We start from the raw sequence: 16,388 nt of genomic DNA on the forward strand, positions 1-16,388 counted from the left end.
ATCATATTCAGGTCTCAAAAATATATATTTAGTAAAATTAAAAAAAAATCACTATCAGTTTTGGGTCTTCCTCATTAATCCTAGGAGTCACAAAAGCAACAGGGAAAGGCAGAGTGATATGGAGAAGGTCTAGCAAATTAAAAGGTAAACAGAAGAGCAGTAATATTTTACTAGTGAAATAAACCAATATTTGTTGGGGGTTTTATGGTATTGGTGCTTATTAGGTTCCAGGCACTGTTCTGGCGTTGGGGTGTATCCCACATGGGGCTCACAGTCTTAATCCTCATTTTAGAGATGCTCTATCCACTAAACCATGCTGCTTCCCTTTGATGAGTCCCGATATATTTATGAAAGAACACCAGACCAGTAATATTGCCAGTGGTGAAACCAATCACTTCTGATTTTTTTTCTACTGGCAATACTTCACATATTGAAACTTTCAATCCCACTTCCCATGACAGAGATGGGAACAAGTTAACTCTTTTCTCTAGATGCTCAGCCTCAAACAGAAGATTCCTGATCCATAAAAAAAATATAACTCCTAGACCTCATTAAACTCACTAATACCTTCCTCATCTCAGCATTCTACTCAGATTTAGCACTCTTGCATATGCAGGAAGAAATTTAGCTCTTTATGTTCCAATGCAATGAAGAATAGACAGAATTTGAAAAAAATTAAGCCTGAATATTTTACTACTGAAGGATTTGAAACCTTTGAGACAGTTGGGCAAATATGATTAGCTGCTCACGTTAAAAAAAAGCAACCCAGAGATGTTACTTTCCCAACCGCAAGCATGTAGGAAAGATGACTCACCTGGTCAGTAATAAAACAAACACTATTTAGACTTAAGTCGATGGACTTTAAAAAGTTTGAACATTTACTTTACTGAAGCTGGAGAAACATGGGGGACATTTTCAAAAATACAAGGTAATCAGGTCAACCACAAATTGTACGGTATTTGCTTGACATTCATTTACCAGAAATTTTAGAGTTTGTTTTTATACGTTTAAGCTTATTCATTGCAAAGTGCTCATTTTATGAGGTTGTGAAAATCTCCGTACCTGCACCTTTTCTGAAGAATCTAATAGCCCAAGATCCAGGATACTATCAGCTCCATTTTCCCTTAAACACAAATAAGTAGGTAAATAAATGAAAAAAACACCACCACGAAAATCACGATTATTCTGTATTGGAGACATTAGCAGTGAAAATGATATTTGCAGCTAGAATTCCGATGCATAGAAAACTAACCAAGAACTTAGTTTTTCTCTAAACATTACGTACGTTGGAGCAAAATACATCCTCCCAGCGGCTTGAGGCTTTAAAAGATGAGTTTATCAGGATATTGACAGAGGTGGATGGTTTTTACCTGGAATCCCTTTCAGCTCTCTGAACAAAACCCTTCTTTAGGACTACATCCTTCCTAAGCCCGGGATTCAGGAAGCTATCTGGATACTAATGGACCGATCGGGTTTCCAAGCTGCGGCTCACGAGTCACGTATGGCTCACCTTCTTCACTTGCTGATCAGCCTGAGGACATGTGCTCTATTTTGCTTCTGGAGGCTGCAGTGTAACTGTGCTCCAGACCTTTTTGGTGGCGGTGCCCCGGCCCATGTGGGTGGGGGGTTATGAACCCAGTGCCAATACCTACCCCATCCCCGCCCCTGCAATGCCTGCTCTCTGCCTCCCCCAGCCCCTGGAAATACTACCTCCAGCCTCCCCTGAAATGCTTGCTTACCGTTCCAGTTAAGGGGTCTTTCTCTTTCCCTCTCTTCCCCCCACGCCCACCTGCCTGCTTCCTCACCCTCACCCTGAGGCTTGGCTACCCCCAAAACAGAAATGGCAGCATTTGTCCAGAATGTGGCAGTTAGTCAACACACCTGCTGACTGATTACTCACTAAAGAAGCTTTAACACCATCAGATAAAGGCACTAAAGACTTCTGAAGGCATATTACCTAGTTTCCTGCTAAAAAAGCTACTTTTCTTTACAGAATTTTGACCAATTCCTCAGTGGTGAAGGCTTCACTCCATACTGGGACAGGAGAACAAGGAGGGGGGGAACAAGGGGGTACGTGAAGGTAGAGGGATATAGAGGAAGAAGAAAGAAGAAAATGCAAATAATACAAGTTATTTCTGAGCTCTGATATCTCACTCCGCTCGGCCAGGGAGCTGCCATCTACTTGAAAGGATGTGATGGGTAAAACTAGGTGATAGACCTCTTTATAATGTCAAATTGTGGAAAATACAGCTCGTGACCTAAACCGTCCTATCACAACTTGACATTCTTTAATTCAACAACACACACGTTACCTTCCGTGTGCAATAATGAGTTCCATAGCCTCGTCCACTCTAGCTCTCAGAGAGTCCTCACTAGCTAGTAGAAGCAGCAACTGAGCAGGAGACAATTCCAACAGCATCCCTGTAATTTTACTTGCAAATGCCTACAAAGCAACAAAAGAATACAGATTATGTACCACCAGTCTTTCTGTCTCTCTCTCCTCTACCCCTGCCCCAACACACCCCCACATACACCCCCCCACACCTCCCTGTCATACCACCACCCAATCTGGAACTTGCTTCAGAAAAGATTGCTTATTTCAACACCCCAAGACAATTTAAGAAAAAAAAAAAAAAAACAAATCAGCTGGACAGAGCGGAAGAGGAAGAGTTACAAGTTACAGAGCCCCAAGTTAACAAAATGGAATTTTGCCAAAATGGAAATTAGCGATGGAGCAAGTGTAAACGCCCTGTTCATTTTTCTAGCCTATGCTTTGAACAGGAATTTTAGATTACATAACAAAAAGGTTAGTGCTCAGCCTTTCCCTATCTTTTAACTGAACCTGCTTTGCCCTCCCCTTTGCTCACAATTTCCCCCCTATTTAAATATGCCGGGCCATAACTCTCCCCGTTTTCAAACCTCCCAAAAATCCCACCTCCATTAAAAATCCTTCTTGGATTTTTGCAAGCCATATAAATCCCACAGGCACCCTTGGCACCTATATTTTTTATCCCATATTTAATACACATATATAGATAGTTCTTCCATCATGTGTGTCATCCCTATACATTCTGGTTAGGATGTTGTTGAACTAGATAATATTATTCTGATAACACATACTAAGTTAGAACCCAATATGATTTAAGAAGAAAGAGTTTTGAGTTTTCCTGAGAGAAAGAGACAGAGCGAGAGCACGCTCACGCTGGTGGGCGGTGTTCTTCAGGAACATAACCATGCTATTGGATATATATGCTATCTAAATCTTTGTTCTTCCTCCTGATTCATTTGGAAATTATTTATACCATCCTCTCTCCCCCATTATATTCTAAAGAACCCCCCACCTGGAGGGCAAGGATTGTGTCTTTATGCTTCTGGTGAACTCTCCTATTTGCTTACTATATTGTTCTCCACACAGAAAGTACATTTTTGGAAGCAGTGTCCTTATGGAAAACACATCTGCATGGCACTGATTTGCAACGGAGAGTGGCATCATGGTACAATCCTACAGTTCTGCATTTTGACTGCTTTTCTTGGAGGGGAGGGAGGGTGCCTTACTGGCTGCATTGCTTGAACGCGGGGATAAAGCCTCTCTCCAAGTGCCTGCCGGTGTGCTGGAAGAGGATCAGGGTCATCACTGGGATTTCCTTCGGAAGCTGGTCTGAAGGGTCTTGTGTCAATGGAAAGCTGTCTTCGAAAATCCCTAAAATAAGGAGAAATTTAGGAGAGTTTTCACCTTCCATTCTACTTTTAATTACCAAGTGAAATTTCAGTCTAAAGAAACTGCACAATCCAAAACTAGGCTTGTAACACTGTTTCAGGGGTTGTTAGCCTGAAACCAGCTTCTTAGAAGTAAACTACAGTTCTGCTAGAGTTGGAACAAAGTGGACAGATGAAATGTGGAGAAATAAGTAAACTGCCACATATTCTAACACACCAAAATGGTGGGTGTTTTTCACTGCATTTCACTGAATGCAGTGAAATACTGAAGATAGACCAGTATTCTCCTCTTCTAGACATGAGAGGGATGACTGAAATGGAAATGTAATAAAAAAATAGTAATAATGATCACTCAGCGCTACAGTACATAGTGACAGAGTGAGTTACCAGGAATCATTTAGCAATGATGGCAAAATGGAAAGAATAAGGATAAAGAAAATTCACCCTACTTTAACTCAAATTGTGAAACACACAGAATTACACTTACCTGTCCCGATCTCTTCGAGAACCAGCTCGTAAACCACTACTTCTCCTCATTTCTCTTTCTCGTTCCCTTTCCCGGTCTCTCTCTCCTCTGTTCCTTAACCTCTGCATTAAACCTAAAAGAAATGAGTTTCAAAGTCTATTGTTCTTTATACCAAAATATCAATGTCAAATACTACTGTACTGTGCAACGAGTAGATTTTAAGGACCACTATGGCATCTGATCATAGTTTATTACTTTTCCTTCCCCTTATTTCATGGCTCGTTTCTCTGCAGAAATTATTTTTTGCTTATGTGCTATGGTTTCGAGATTAACTGGGGAGGACAGAAAAAGTTTGAGGGAATCTTTGAATCAGCCTTGGAGGAGCTTGGGCAAGTACAGTTTTGGGCCCTCTGCTAACCCGAATAGCTCCAGGAGTGCCACCGCTACCTGCCACCCCTACATCCTACCTTGTGTGGAAGCAGGCTGATACAGCTCAAGCCTCCCCAGACACACTTAAGGCAGATAACCCAGTCTGTGAATGCTCTCCATTGAAACATTTACCATGTTAGATCAATCAGTTTTCGCTACTGTAATGGAAAGAGCATGGACCTGGGTTCTAATGCCGGCTCAGTCACTCGTATGCTGTGTGACAGTGGGTGAGTTAATTTCTCTGTGCTTCCGTTTCCTCATCTATAAAATGTATTTAGACCGTGAGCCCTTTGAGAAGCACGTCCGACCCAATTATCTATAAACCCAGCTCTTGGAATGGTGCCTGACACAAAGTAAACACATAAATATCACAATTATTATTATTATTACTACAAATTTCTAGCTAGCAGCTTATATTCCCTGATCTAAAAACATACAAGGGAATTGGGATTCAACATTACTCCCTCTTTAGACAGTGGCAGAACCACTGGAATTTATGGATATCACAGAAGGGCCTAATGTATGAATCTGTGACCCATGGATATTTTTTCCACTTTGCTTGGCGGGGGTGTCCAATCTCATGGTTAAGTCACACTGATTGGACATTTTTAATAATAGTAACTTTCATAATTCCAATTAGAAGTTTGTGACATTACAAATGTCTGAAAGTTCATTTGAAACTTAAGAAATGTCAGGCTGGGATGACTGATACTCCATCCAGTACAGTACTGTAACATCAATGGTATTTTTTGAGTGCTTATGAGGTGCAGAGCACTGAACTAAGCGCTTCATAGAGTACAATACAAAAGCGCTGGCAGACATGATCCCTGCCCACGAGGAACATACTGTCTACCGTACCCGTGACAGTGGCCAAAAGATGTTTGAAGGCCGAGTGGATGGTTATGCTCCACTCCAATTTTAAACCAGCCCCTTTCTTTCACATCTGTCAAAGCTGAATAAGTTTATTGGAAGAGAGAGAAAGAGATTTTTAACCTAAATCCCAATAGTCCACTGACAGGCATCTGCATACACGCTAGTATTTTTCATTCTCATGGGCTACAGAGAACGGTTCTGGTCTCGGACAGAGATCGATAAGGATGAAACTTTCAACGTCGCTTCTGGAGCTGTGGCAGATTACTTACTTGTATGCGTACCCTTGTTGGCATTCTGGATACAATCTAAATTAGGCAGCTTTTCATTTGACAGAAAAGCCTGTGCGATGGCAGTGTAGAAGCTGCGTGCCACACCGCTGCCCTCTCCAGGTTCATCTTTAAAAGTTACTTTCACTCTGTGTACGGCCATCGGGGTGGTGGCACACCTCCGTCCAAAGTGATTGTTCAGCTGCCTCATTGTCTGTTGAATTAGAAGATCTCGATCCCGATCAACCTGGTGAAGTAGCCCAAAAAGACAACTGAGTTGTCTGGATACTGCCTTTGGAACAATTTGATTTTTTTTTTCCTATTACAGATATTGCAAAGGTAATTTCAGCTATTCTGCTTTCATCAGCAACACAAAACACCTTCTGGGCCTGATTTCAAATACCGTCAGCTATCTTCAGAGAAGATGCCACCTTCAAAATGCATACGGCCAACTTTCTGATGTTCAGGATCTAATTCATTTTGGCGCATCCTGAAACAGTACTACCGACGATAATCGACGGAGGCGGCGGGTGCCCGGATCCCGTTTCTTAACCGATGGGTTGACATCCCCTTGTATTCCACCCGAGACCCAACCCCAAATATCAATCATCCAGATTTTTGGATGACTGAAAAGTAGAGATGCAAGTGTGTGCGGTACTCGATACCAACCACGTTAAAAGGATTTTCCTACAGCCTATACAAAATATGAACACCGCCAACGAAAAATAATCCTAACTTTCAAATTACAATTGGGATCACTATTAATGCCATTCGAGGATCCCAGGAAACAATTTCATATCATCTGCTCCCTCTCCATATCTAATCAGACTACAATGACATTCGGGGAGCTTTTAACGTTTTCTTTTTCACTACCTTCAACTCAACACCTTACCTCTAGTGTTAAATCTCTCGACTGCTGATTTCTCAATTTTTCCATTTCTCTACGGAATTTGGATTCTTTTACTTCAAAACCACCTAATTCAGTCAGGATCTTTAAAAAGCCCACAAAGACTGTATTAGTTTCGGACAATACCTTGAACATATAGAACAGAATTCTACGATGAAAAAGACAATACTCACCGACCCAGGTTCTGCTCCTACATCTTCCATAAATACCCGTCCAAAGAGCTCTAGGGAAAGCCGCCAACGGCCTAGAAGCATATCATGAGAAATAACCATGCCCATGAAACTGCACTGGGGCCTGGGAGACATTGACCAGGGAGGAAAAAAAGCCATCTTAGTCACTTCTGGAACAAAAATTAAGTGGTTATGTAAACAACTTGAATTTATATGGCCCTTTCTAGAAATTATATTTTAACCTTCACACGTGATGAGAGGCACAGAAGTACATCACAATGGCCACTCTAACCACAAAATAGGAACATGCAATTTATCCACAGCAATGTAATGAAGCAATCGTCAAGCTGAAGATAGAACCCAATTTTCAAAACTTCCAGTGCACTAAAATAGCCATTAATCAAAAACAATTCCACTCTCTACCAGATTAACAGGAAAGTGGTACTAGTGCCATTATTACCTAATACATCAACACAGACATCTCAAACTCCTGAACAGAGAAAATTAGCTCAGATATGTAAAGGTCTCTCTACTGATCTATAGCCCCTCAGGTACTTTTTTTTTTTTTTTTTTTTTACAGTATCAATTCTCAACTTTGAAATTTGTCACTCGAAGCAACGCTCTGCCTCCTCCCAAATGAAAAACTATGTTAAAACTTGATGCTCAAGTCCGAATAGTCTAGAAGATAACTCTTTTTACATCTTTATCTACCTAAATGACGTAAGGGGTGGGCCTTCGCTTTCAGTCAGTCCGATTTCAGCCAGCAGGCTGCTCTTCAGCTGGGCTGCAAGGTCGTGGGCAGACGGTCCTGGCTTCGAACTCTCTGATTCTTCTGTTAACAAATGTTGTTCCTCTCCTTCCTTCTTTTGCCGATTCTGCATGTTCATGACATTTTTCAGGTTTGCAGCGTAAGACATTTTGGTTGGGAGAACCTGAAAGGAATGTCAAAATGAATATGAAAAATACCCATTAAATTTTGATAAACCCTTGCCTCCCATCCCGACTGTGGCTGTCCCTCAGGACTACCTTCTAGCTCCCCTGCTCTCCTCGCTTTAAAGGCACTCCACTGTCAAACTCATCCACTCTCACAGCTTCAACTAGCCCTTCTAAAGGTGATTCCCAAATCTCCCTCACCAGCCCTTTAAATCGCTTCCTCTCGTTCTGCCACTTTTTCCTGCCTCCAAGTCATCCCTAATTGGAAGTCCCACTGGCACCTCAAAATCCTCATGTCTAAAACTGAACAACTCATCTTCTCTAGACTGTAAGCTCAATATGGGCAGGGAACACGTCTGCTAATTCTGTTGTATTGTGCTCTCCCAAGGGCTTAGTACAATGTTCTGCACATAGTAAGTGCTCAATAAATACAACAGATGAATTGATTCCCTTCCATATCTTCTCCTCCACCTAACTTTCCCATCAGTTGACCACTGCCATTTTCTTTTGAGTTTAATCCTAAAACTGTGGTGTTAGCCACGAAGCCTCCCAATCTTTCAAACCCAATCTGTTGCAAAATTCTGTTCGCTTTTCCTTCACAGTTTTTTCAGCCCCCAAGTCCCTTTCCCATCCATGTTGCCCCAGGCACTTATCAAACCCTGACTAGACAACTGTCTCCCCGCTTGCCCTCTCCACCCATCCGCACTTCACTGTTGCCCAGACCATTTTGTAAAACACGATTTTGCACACATCTGCCCACTCCTCACAAATCTCCAATAGCTAACCATTCCTTGCTGACATCAAGCAAAAACTCCTATTTATTTGAAGTTATTCAATCTGCTCTCTTCCTCTTTCTATTTTATTTTTTAAAATAGCACTTGTTCAGTGCTTACTATGCATCAAGCACCAGGATAGTAACAAGACAATCATTCCCTGTCCACATGGGGCTCACAGTCTAAAGGAGGGACTAGGATTTAATCCCCATTTTACCAATAACTGAGGCACAGAGAAGTGACATGCCTAAGGTCACAGAGCAGACAAGTACCAGGGCCAGGATTAGAACCCAGGTCTTTTGACTCCCAGACCCATGTTCTTTCTACTAGGCTACACTGCTTCTTACGCCCTCCTCTGTATTCACAGTTTGTTCCTCTCAAGAGGGCAGAGGTTAGATGTGAAACTCTAGAATAGCAAAAATCCTTAAATTTCTAATATATTCCCAATTTGAACAAAGCTTTTATTGGAGTCCACTAGATTCCAAGCTCTCAGTGGGCATGGCTGGTAGCTCCCAAGCCTGTTGGACAATCAGTCAATGGTCTGAGTGCTTACTGCATACTCAGAACTGAACTAAGTGCTTGGGAAAATACAGTACAATACAGTAGAGCTGGTAAACAAGCCACTCAAGGGGTTTAAAGTCTAGTGCGGGTTCAGACATTAAAATAAATCCGTATGTTACGGAAAGGGGAAGCATTCGAATAAATGGATCTGTACTTAAATGTGGTGGGGTGAGTATCAGAGTGCTTAAAGGGTAGAGATCCAAGTCCATTATCAACAGAGAAAGGGGGACAAATAGGGTGGGGAGATGAGAAGTTAGTCGAGAGATATGGTTTTAATACAGCATTGAAAATGGGTATGAAGTGGGGAGTAGGGACTTCCAGGAAGGAGGGGTGTGAGCAAGGGATCAACGGCGAGATAGACGAGACTGAGATTACAGCAAAAGTCTGTTGGAGCTAGAGGAGCAAAATGTTCTGCCTGGGTGGTAGTGGGTCCTGAGCGAGCTTCGTTAGGAGGAGAACTGACCTTGTGCTCTGCCTACAGCAGACCCTTAATGAAAGCCATTTAATGCAAATAATTAGGTAAATTTCAGACTTTTCAAGTGACAGGATTTCACAGGAGGAAAAATAGGAGATTTCCCTCTCCCAAAATCTCTTATTAGTTGATAAGAGGAATGGTTCCTAGAAATGATCTCGAACACCTAAAGTAAATCTCTTCTGCAACACCACTGGTCTAGAGCCATAGAATTAGCAACCAGTCACTGCGACATTGTATCTCCAAAATGGCAAGGCATGTAGCACTTTGAGAACATGTCTAAGGAAATGAATATGAGGACTGAGATATAAACACAATGCTTACAGTTATTACCCTGAAACCGGCTTTTTAAGAGCTGGAATAATCTGAACATTTTACTGCATGTCAAATGCTGGAATGGGAACGTATGGTGATACACTATTCATGATGAGGGCCTGTCGATTTTGCAGTCTTACCTCAAGACAATTCCTATCCACTGTAACCTCCATTAAGCATTTCCCACTGCTGGCAGAAGACGAATAGAGACCCTGACTGGGGCGGCCAAAGAGATCTTCTTTTCTGGCATTTGGCTGGAATTTCACAGACATATTCTAGTTATATTTCAAGCATACCAAGGTGGGGAACAAGAATTTAGTGGCAAATTAACCCCTTTCATATCACCTGCAACAGATGTGGCTGATCGGCCAAAGGTATGGCTTCAGCCAGGGGGACATCAAAAGGATTTGGGGGTATACACCCAAGGAATGTCATGGAATCCGATCTTCGGAAAAATGGATGATTCTGGCCCGTTTCTGCAGGGAGAGTCTCCTCATCCTTATCGTTCAGTGTAGCACCTAAGCAACAGAGATAGAGAGGTTTCTTCATATGGAAAAAAAAAAGCATCAAACTTTGGCACTCCCTCTTCCTCGTTAAGGTGGCCCATAATATGGCTACAGGGAACTGAAATGGGCAGTGGCCATAAATCAGCCGTCAGCCTTTCTCATCCATCTTCCTACCAAGGGAAACAAGTTAGACCAGAATCCTGGTCCCCATTCGCTGTTGTTTTGGTGACACCAAAACCTGCACCTAAGAGCATTTGCTTAGAGTCACTCTAAAGGAAAGATAAACCCACAGCGTCATATAAATACAGATCTTTAGGCTTCTGAACCCTGACCAATGATTACAAGACAAATATCCCAATGTGCATTCACACACAAAGGGCAGTTCCGGCAGGTTCACACATATTGCCAAATGGCCGGTGAATCAGGTTTGTTGATAAAATCCCACCTTGGTGATCACTGGTGAGGACAAATTTGGGGTTTGCTAAAGAAAGCTGGCAAATAGAATTCTCAGTTCTGATGTTAAAATTATCACCATCAATTTTTATGATTTTAATCAAAAATTCATTGGGAGGCCTTTCCTTATATTTTAATTTTCCATTAATGGAATCTATTGTTTTAGGAAATTCATTCTCTATTAAACTTACACGATCTCAGAAGGCAGAAGAGACAAACAAAAAAGAAAAACTACAGTAAAAGAAAATAGCAGAAAGGAATCCCTACACATCATTTTCTCCTCATTTTATGATCACAATAAGGTGAGGTGAAGAGGATGAAGACTAGAGCAATGTTTAGTACACTAACTTTGATTTGTGTCATCATCATTTTCATGTTCGGAATCCTCATTGTCGATACCCAGTTCCAAGAGCTCGCGTGTCCTTAAAATGAAAAACAAACAAAAAGACCCCAGTGATTTTACATTGTGCAGAGCTTTTTTGAATTACCTGAAACTCTGACCCTTGGAGATTTTACGTGCATCAACCCAATGTGCTTCATGTTCTAATTATAGTCATAGCTTCAATCAACGAACACTGCATCAGCAATTAGATAATTTTAGTTCTCAATAATGGACAGCTTCAATGCTGTAACTTTACAATAGCAATATTCTGTTCAGCTGGGAAAAGGCTGAATGTAAGGAAAAGATGAACTGCAAGCAAGTAGTTAGTTACATGGCTCTGACTCAGGCCATTTCCCACAACTGCTACTGCTAGGAGGAAGAACACTGGAAAATATCAGGACTAGTGGATGGGTGCCCAGTTACAGATACCCCCAGTGACAGAAACCCCAATGCCACCTCTGTCCCTTTGCCCCGAACAGCGGTGAGTCAGACTGGTTGAATCCAGCTGGGCTCTATGTGCCTCCCTGCAAGCATCTCTGTCATCAACTGCTGTTGACTTCACTTTGGTCTAGCGGCATTTCTAGTTGAGATGAGGTAATAATTCCCTTCTGAGCCACCACTCCCTCCACCCAACAAATCCAGTAGAGAATTGCCAAGGGAGAGAAAGCTTAATGTAGATGGAGTTAATACATGGAAAGTGAGGGAGAGGGGAGCGGCTGAATGGGTTTCTCTGACTTTGGCGGACGGAAGTATAGAATTCAAAGAGGAGAGATTTCTGTCCTTTCCAAATCTTTCTGATAATAATAATAATGATGGTATTTCTAAGCACCTACTATGGGTCAGACACTGTACTGAGAGCTGGGGTACATACAAGCAAATCAGGTTGGACAGAGTCCCTGTCCCATGTGGGGCTCAGAGTCTCAAACCCCATCTGAGACACAGAGAAGTGAAATGCCTTGCCCAGGGTCACACAACACACAAGCAGCAGAGCTTGGATTAGAACCCATGACCTTCTGACTTCCAAGCCCGTGCTCTATCCACAATCTCACAGTGCTTTCCGAATGTGCTGCCTCCTGAAGTGGAGAACCAGGTCTGCAAGTCACCGAGATGTGAAGGCAGTGTAGTAGAGGCAGGGAGGTAACAGTCTCCCCTGCAGCAGATTGGACACAATTAAGGCAGGGGTACAAGGATCCCGATGATGGATCCATCGGCAATTAGTTTACGACTCATCTCTGGATTTTCTGAGTTGTTCAGAATTAGCAGTCTGCCTTTATTCAAAAGACTCTACTAGCCAAAAATTACTACTACTAGTAATTTCCATATAAAGTGCTTCATAAAGAAAGTTCCAATTTCACGATTTACAGTTGTGAAAGGGACGACTGTCACAGGCTGAGCTACAGCGTTTTCTGAGCTAGGCACAAACCCACATTCTACACAATCAAATACTACTTTGCCTAGCAATGAAGTACTTGAAAGCCCCAAATCTCTTTAGTTGAAATAATTCATTACTCTAATACCAGAATAACTTTATGGTGATTCTTACTGGGTCCACGTACAATTTACTTTTCCCTTTATTTAATGCCTCTAAGCCTTTTATGATATTGTTAAAGGAAAAGCACTATTGCTCAGAGGGATGGTGTCATACTGAATAAGTCTTATGGCGTAAATAAATTATGCCACAAATGGAATTCACACCGCGAGTCCAGGAAGAGATGAACTATAATATGTACAACCTAAAACTCAAGGAAGTCTAACGATAGGGCTCATTAGGTTTCTCTTTCAAATTCCCACCAATGCAGAGGGCATAAGCAGGGTAGTCGTCTTTGACGCTGTCCAAAGAGGCATCCACCTGCTGAGGTCGGCAGATTACGGTACCATATAACTCAATTCGGATTTATTGCAGACCGAACCTGAGATTAGAGCGGGTTTACCGAGACGGGTGAAGAAAACAAAAACCCCTTTAACTTAGTTTTCTTCTATTCCATAACGGTTTGCTTCCGTACCTCTTCCGTTCCAACTGAGGGGTGTCCAACGTTGTCTGTTGGTTCATTGCTTTAATCCAGTAAATAAGAGCTTGAAATACATACGCCACATGTTTCAGTGAGCAAACATCCAAAACTGGAAGTACGTCAGAGTGCTCATCGTTATGAGAACGCATTAAAGAAAGGGCATAATTTAAGAAATCTCCTCGGGCAGACATCATTCCCTGACGAGCACTGAGCAAAGTAGCACGTCTGTTGAAGGGAAAAAAAGTTGACAGTGTATTTTTCGATAAGAACACAAGGGTTAAATCGAGCATTTGCCGTTCATGGCAAATTGTATTGGCAAAACTAAGGTTCTCATGTTTTCCCAAAGTCACTGACCAGAATGATTCCCAAATCTGGTAACACACCCTATCTATCCCCTTCCCCCGTGGTAATACGCCTGCCAGAAACCAAAGCATGTGAGTACAAATGTGCAAACTGCTAGCTTTAAAATCAATTTCTCTAAGTGTGTTCTCGGTCCTCAAGTTCTGACTAGATCAAGGCCCATCCATCATTCAAGACTGGAGGCTCCCATCATCCCTCATTAAATTACTCACAGACTGGGAGATGACCCCGTGTCCTTTGTCCCTGCAGGAAGGCACCCTTCTTCTCTAAACTTTATATCAATCCATCTACGGTATCTAATGAGCACTTACTGTGTGCAGAGCATTGGACTTAAGCACTTGGGAGAGTACACTACAACAGGAAAGGCACAGTCCAAGAGTCCTTCACCCATCAGTCCAGCCAATTTCGGTCTACTGCACTGGAAGAGCCCTGGGACTCGTGCCTTTTTGGGTGGGCAATCTTTTCCGCATTCTAGTTCTGGTTTGCCTGTACGCCACCTGCCGCTTGACAGACACTGTGTGCTTAACAGAGCAGGGCGCTTCCGACATTCCCAGATTTAGAAGGCTGAGGCTTGGGTGAAAAACATTAAAGTCTAGTAGTTGGGCTCAGTAAAGCCTGGGAAGTTCAATCCATGAGATGAATAAATGCCAGGACACAGAACTGTTGCAAAAAGAAATGTAAACTTGGTATTACCCACAGCTGAGCATTGGGCTCGGCTGAATTGTACATTCCAAGCACTTAGTACAGTGCTCTGCTCATAGTAAGTGCTCAATAAATACTACTGAATGAATGAATGAGTGTAAGGGGAAAAATAATTGTGCTATGTAAAAAAATATTTTCTGTTTGGGCAAAGTGTCTGCCTTTTAAATATCCCAAGTTGCACATTTACACAGAGAGACCACTGCCAGCAGAAATACCATTCTGCATTATCGTACTGTCTAGGGTTAATCAGTTAACTACTTTTCAGATAAAAAGGAAAAGGGTGATCAGTGACATATTCCATTACTGCAACAGGCAGAAGAATAGCCTTTGCCTCACTCCCGCAGTGGCAGGCCTTTGCTTTTACCCCCAGGGTTCCTAAAAAAGAAATTGTAGCAAGAAAGCAGTTCATTATACTGTGACGGGTGATGCTTGTTTCCTCCGTCCCAAAGGAGCTAAGGGGAACCGCTAGCCAGGAGCTAGGAAGGATTGAGTGGTGGGGGCATATTCGGGAGATTCTAAGCCTCTAAGCAATATTCCTTAGCGAAAATGGAATCACCTCCGGCCTTCCAGTGTTCGCAAACTAGCCTCCTCTCGCGCAGTCATCCGCTCTCTTCTGGTTGAGTTCTGGGAGGCGTGCAGGGGGTGATTGGGGTGGCCGGGATCACCGGCGGATGCTAGCGCAGAACCGTAACGGAGCTGGGCTTCGGTGGAATCCATAATACTGACCATCCAATTCCAAGTGGGAATGAGTTTCTCTTCAACGTAATTCTAGGCAGACAGAAGGGTCACGTGGTTAAAAATAGTCAAAGGTGAAGAGGAGCCAAGAATCCCAACATAACCCAACCCAAAAGATTTAATCTGAGGCTCAATTTTCAAGATCTGGAGCATCCATCCTTCTAAAATTTTCTATATAACCCCGGCTAAAACTCCCACCGCTACCACTTCTTAATAGTGGACACGTCGACACAGAAGAGGCACGGGGAATCAACGTCTGTAGCATCAATGTCTGTACGTGGGCCATACCTGCAAATTTACCGCATCTTGGTAAGTCAGCTTGACGGCTGCTGGGATCTGGGAATATACGAGGTGATTGTACTTGGGAATCAGCCCCATCAAATCAGAGATCTGCCGGATGACGATGCTGTATGCCCTGGCTAAACTGCTTGCGGAGGTTAAATAGCTGCTGGCATTGCTCGCTTCCAGAGCTGCTGCGGCAGCTGCAGCACTCGTACTTATGGTGCCACTCCGGCGTAAGTTTGACGGATCGATGTAAATCAAACCCGCTGAACTGGCTAAAAGGAAAGAACAGAACCACAGTGAACTACTATTCAGCACCACCATTCTCGGGTAGAAAATTTTCCACCGCGTGACTCCCCAAACCTTCCTCCAGGAACACTTCATCAACTCACACTTGAGCTGTCAGCCAGCCTTCCCACCTGATGTTTCCTCCCTGCTCTTCCAGGTTTCCCTTCTCCTCTAAGAAAAAACCTACTTAAAACTGAGTCCGGCCCCAGAAGGAGTCCTCGACTGATCTTTCTCCCATGATCATGCTCAAACTACACATTCCAACTCTCTAAATACTGTAAATCTCATTCACGCTACCCATATTTGTGGTTTATATTTTTGGGTTTTGGGTAAGTGGCACGGCCTAGTGGCAACAGCACAGGCCTGGGAGTCAGAAGGACCAGAACCAGGCTCCGCCACCTGGGTGAGTAATTTAACCTGTGCCTCAGTTTTCTCATCTGTAAAATGTGGGTTCAATACCTGTTCTTCCTCCTCAGACTGTGAGCCCTGTGTAGAACAAACACGGTGTCCGATCCAATTATAACATATCTACCCCAGCGTTGAACACAGTGCTTGACACACACTAAGCACTTCAATTCCACAATTAGTATTGTGCCCCTGGCATTTGCACGGCTACTCTTTTTCATTCAGACCCCTCATTCACTTGGGTGAAGGGAGGAACCTCTTAATTCTCCACTGCCTCTAGAATAACCTCTGCGCAGAAACGGTGCTCAAAATACAACTGACTTCAAATTGCTGGAGCCTGACGCGCTAGGGCCAATATAAAATCTCTCAGGTTGATCTCGAAGG

General features: G+C 42.8%; 1 protein-coding gene across 5 annotated transcripts in view; it reads right to left on the bottom strand.

Moving 5' to 3' along the window:
• The window catches only part of UBR5 (ubiquitin protein ligase E3 component n-recognin 5), a 126,599-nt gene that overhangs the window by 7,828 nt on the left and 102,383 nt on the right, over nucleotides 1-16,388 (bottom strand). For all 5 annotated transcript variants that reach the window (XM_029063549.2, XM_029063550.2, XM_029063552.2 and 2 more), the window contains 14 exons: nucleotides 15,318-15,586; nucleotides 14,851-15,062; nucleotides 13,227-13,457; nucleotides 11,190-11,263; nucleotides 10,228-10,400; nucleotides 10,023-10,136; nucleotides 7,540-7,760; nucleotides 6,832-6,952; nucleotides 6,644-6,742; nucleotides 5,755-5,998; nucleotides 4,205-4,316; nucleotides 3,556-3,700; nucleotides 2,313-2,443; nucleotides 1,063-1,123 (listed from right to left, as the gene is read on the bottom strand). In XM_029063549.2, coding sequence (XP_028919382.1) covers nucleotides 1,063-1,123; nucleotides 2,313-2,443; nucleotides 3,556-3,700; nucleotides 4,205-4,316; nucleotides 5,755-5,998; nucleotides 6,644-6,742; nucleotides 6,832-6,952; nucleotides 7,540-7,760; nucleotides 10,023-10,136; nucleotides 10,228-10,400; nucleotides 11,190-11,263; nucleotides 13,227-13,457; nucleotides 14,851-15,062; nucleotides 15,318-15,586 — 2,207 coding nt within the window. The remainder of the gene's footprint in view (nucleotides 1-1,062; nucleotides 1,124-2,312; nucleotides 2,444-3,555; nucleotides 3,701-4,204; nucleotides 4,317-5,754; nucleotides 5,999-6,643; nucleotides 6,743-6,831; nucleotides 6,953-7,539; nucleotides 7,761-10,022; nucleotides 10,137-10,227; nucleotides 10,401-11,189; nucleotides 11,264-13,226; nucleotides 13,458-14,850; nucleotides 15,063-15,317; nucleotides 15,587-16,388) is intronic.

Source organism: Ornithorhynchus anatinus, chromosome 4, assembly GCF_004115215.2.
Source record: "Ornithorhynchus anatinus isolate Pmale09 chromosome 4, mOrnAna1.pri.v4, whole genome shotgun sequence".
In the NCBI taxonomy this organism is placed as follows: domain Eukaryota; kingdom Metazoa; phylum Chordata; class Mammalia; order Monotremata; family Ornithorhynchidae; genus Ornithorhynchus; species Ornithorhynchus anatinus.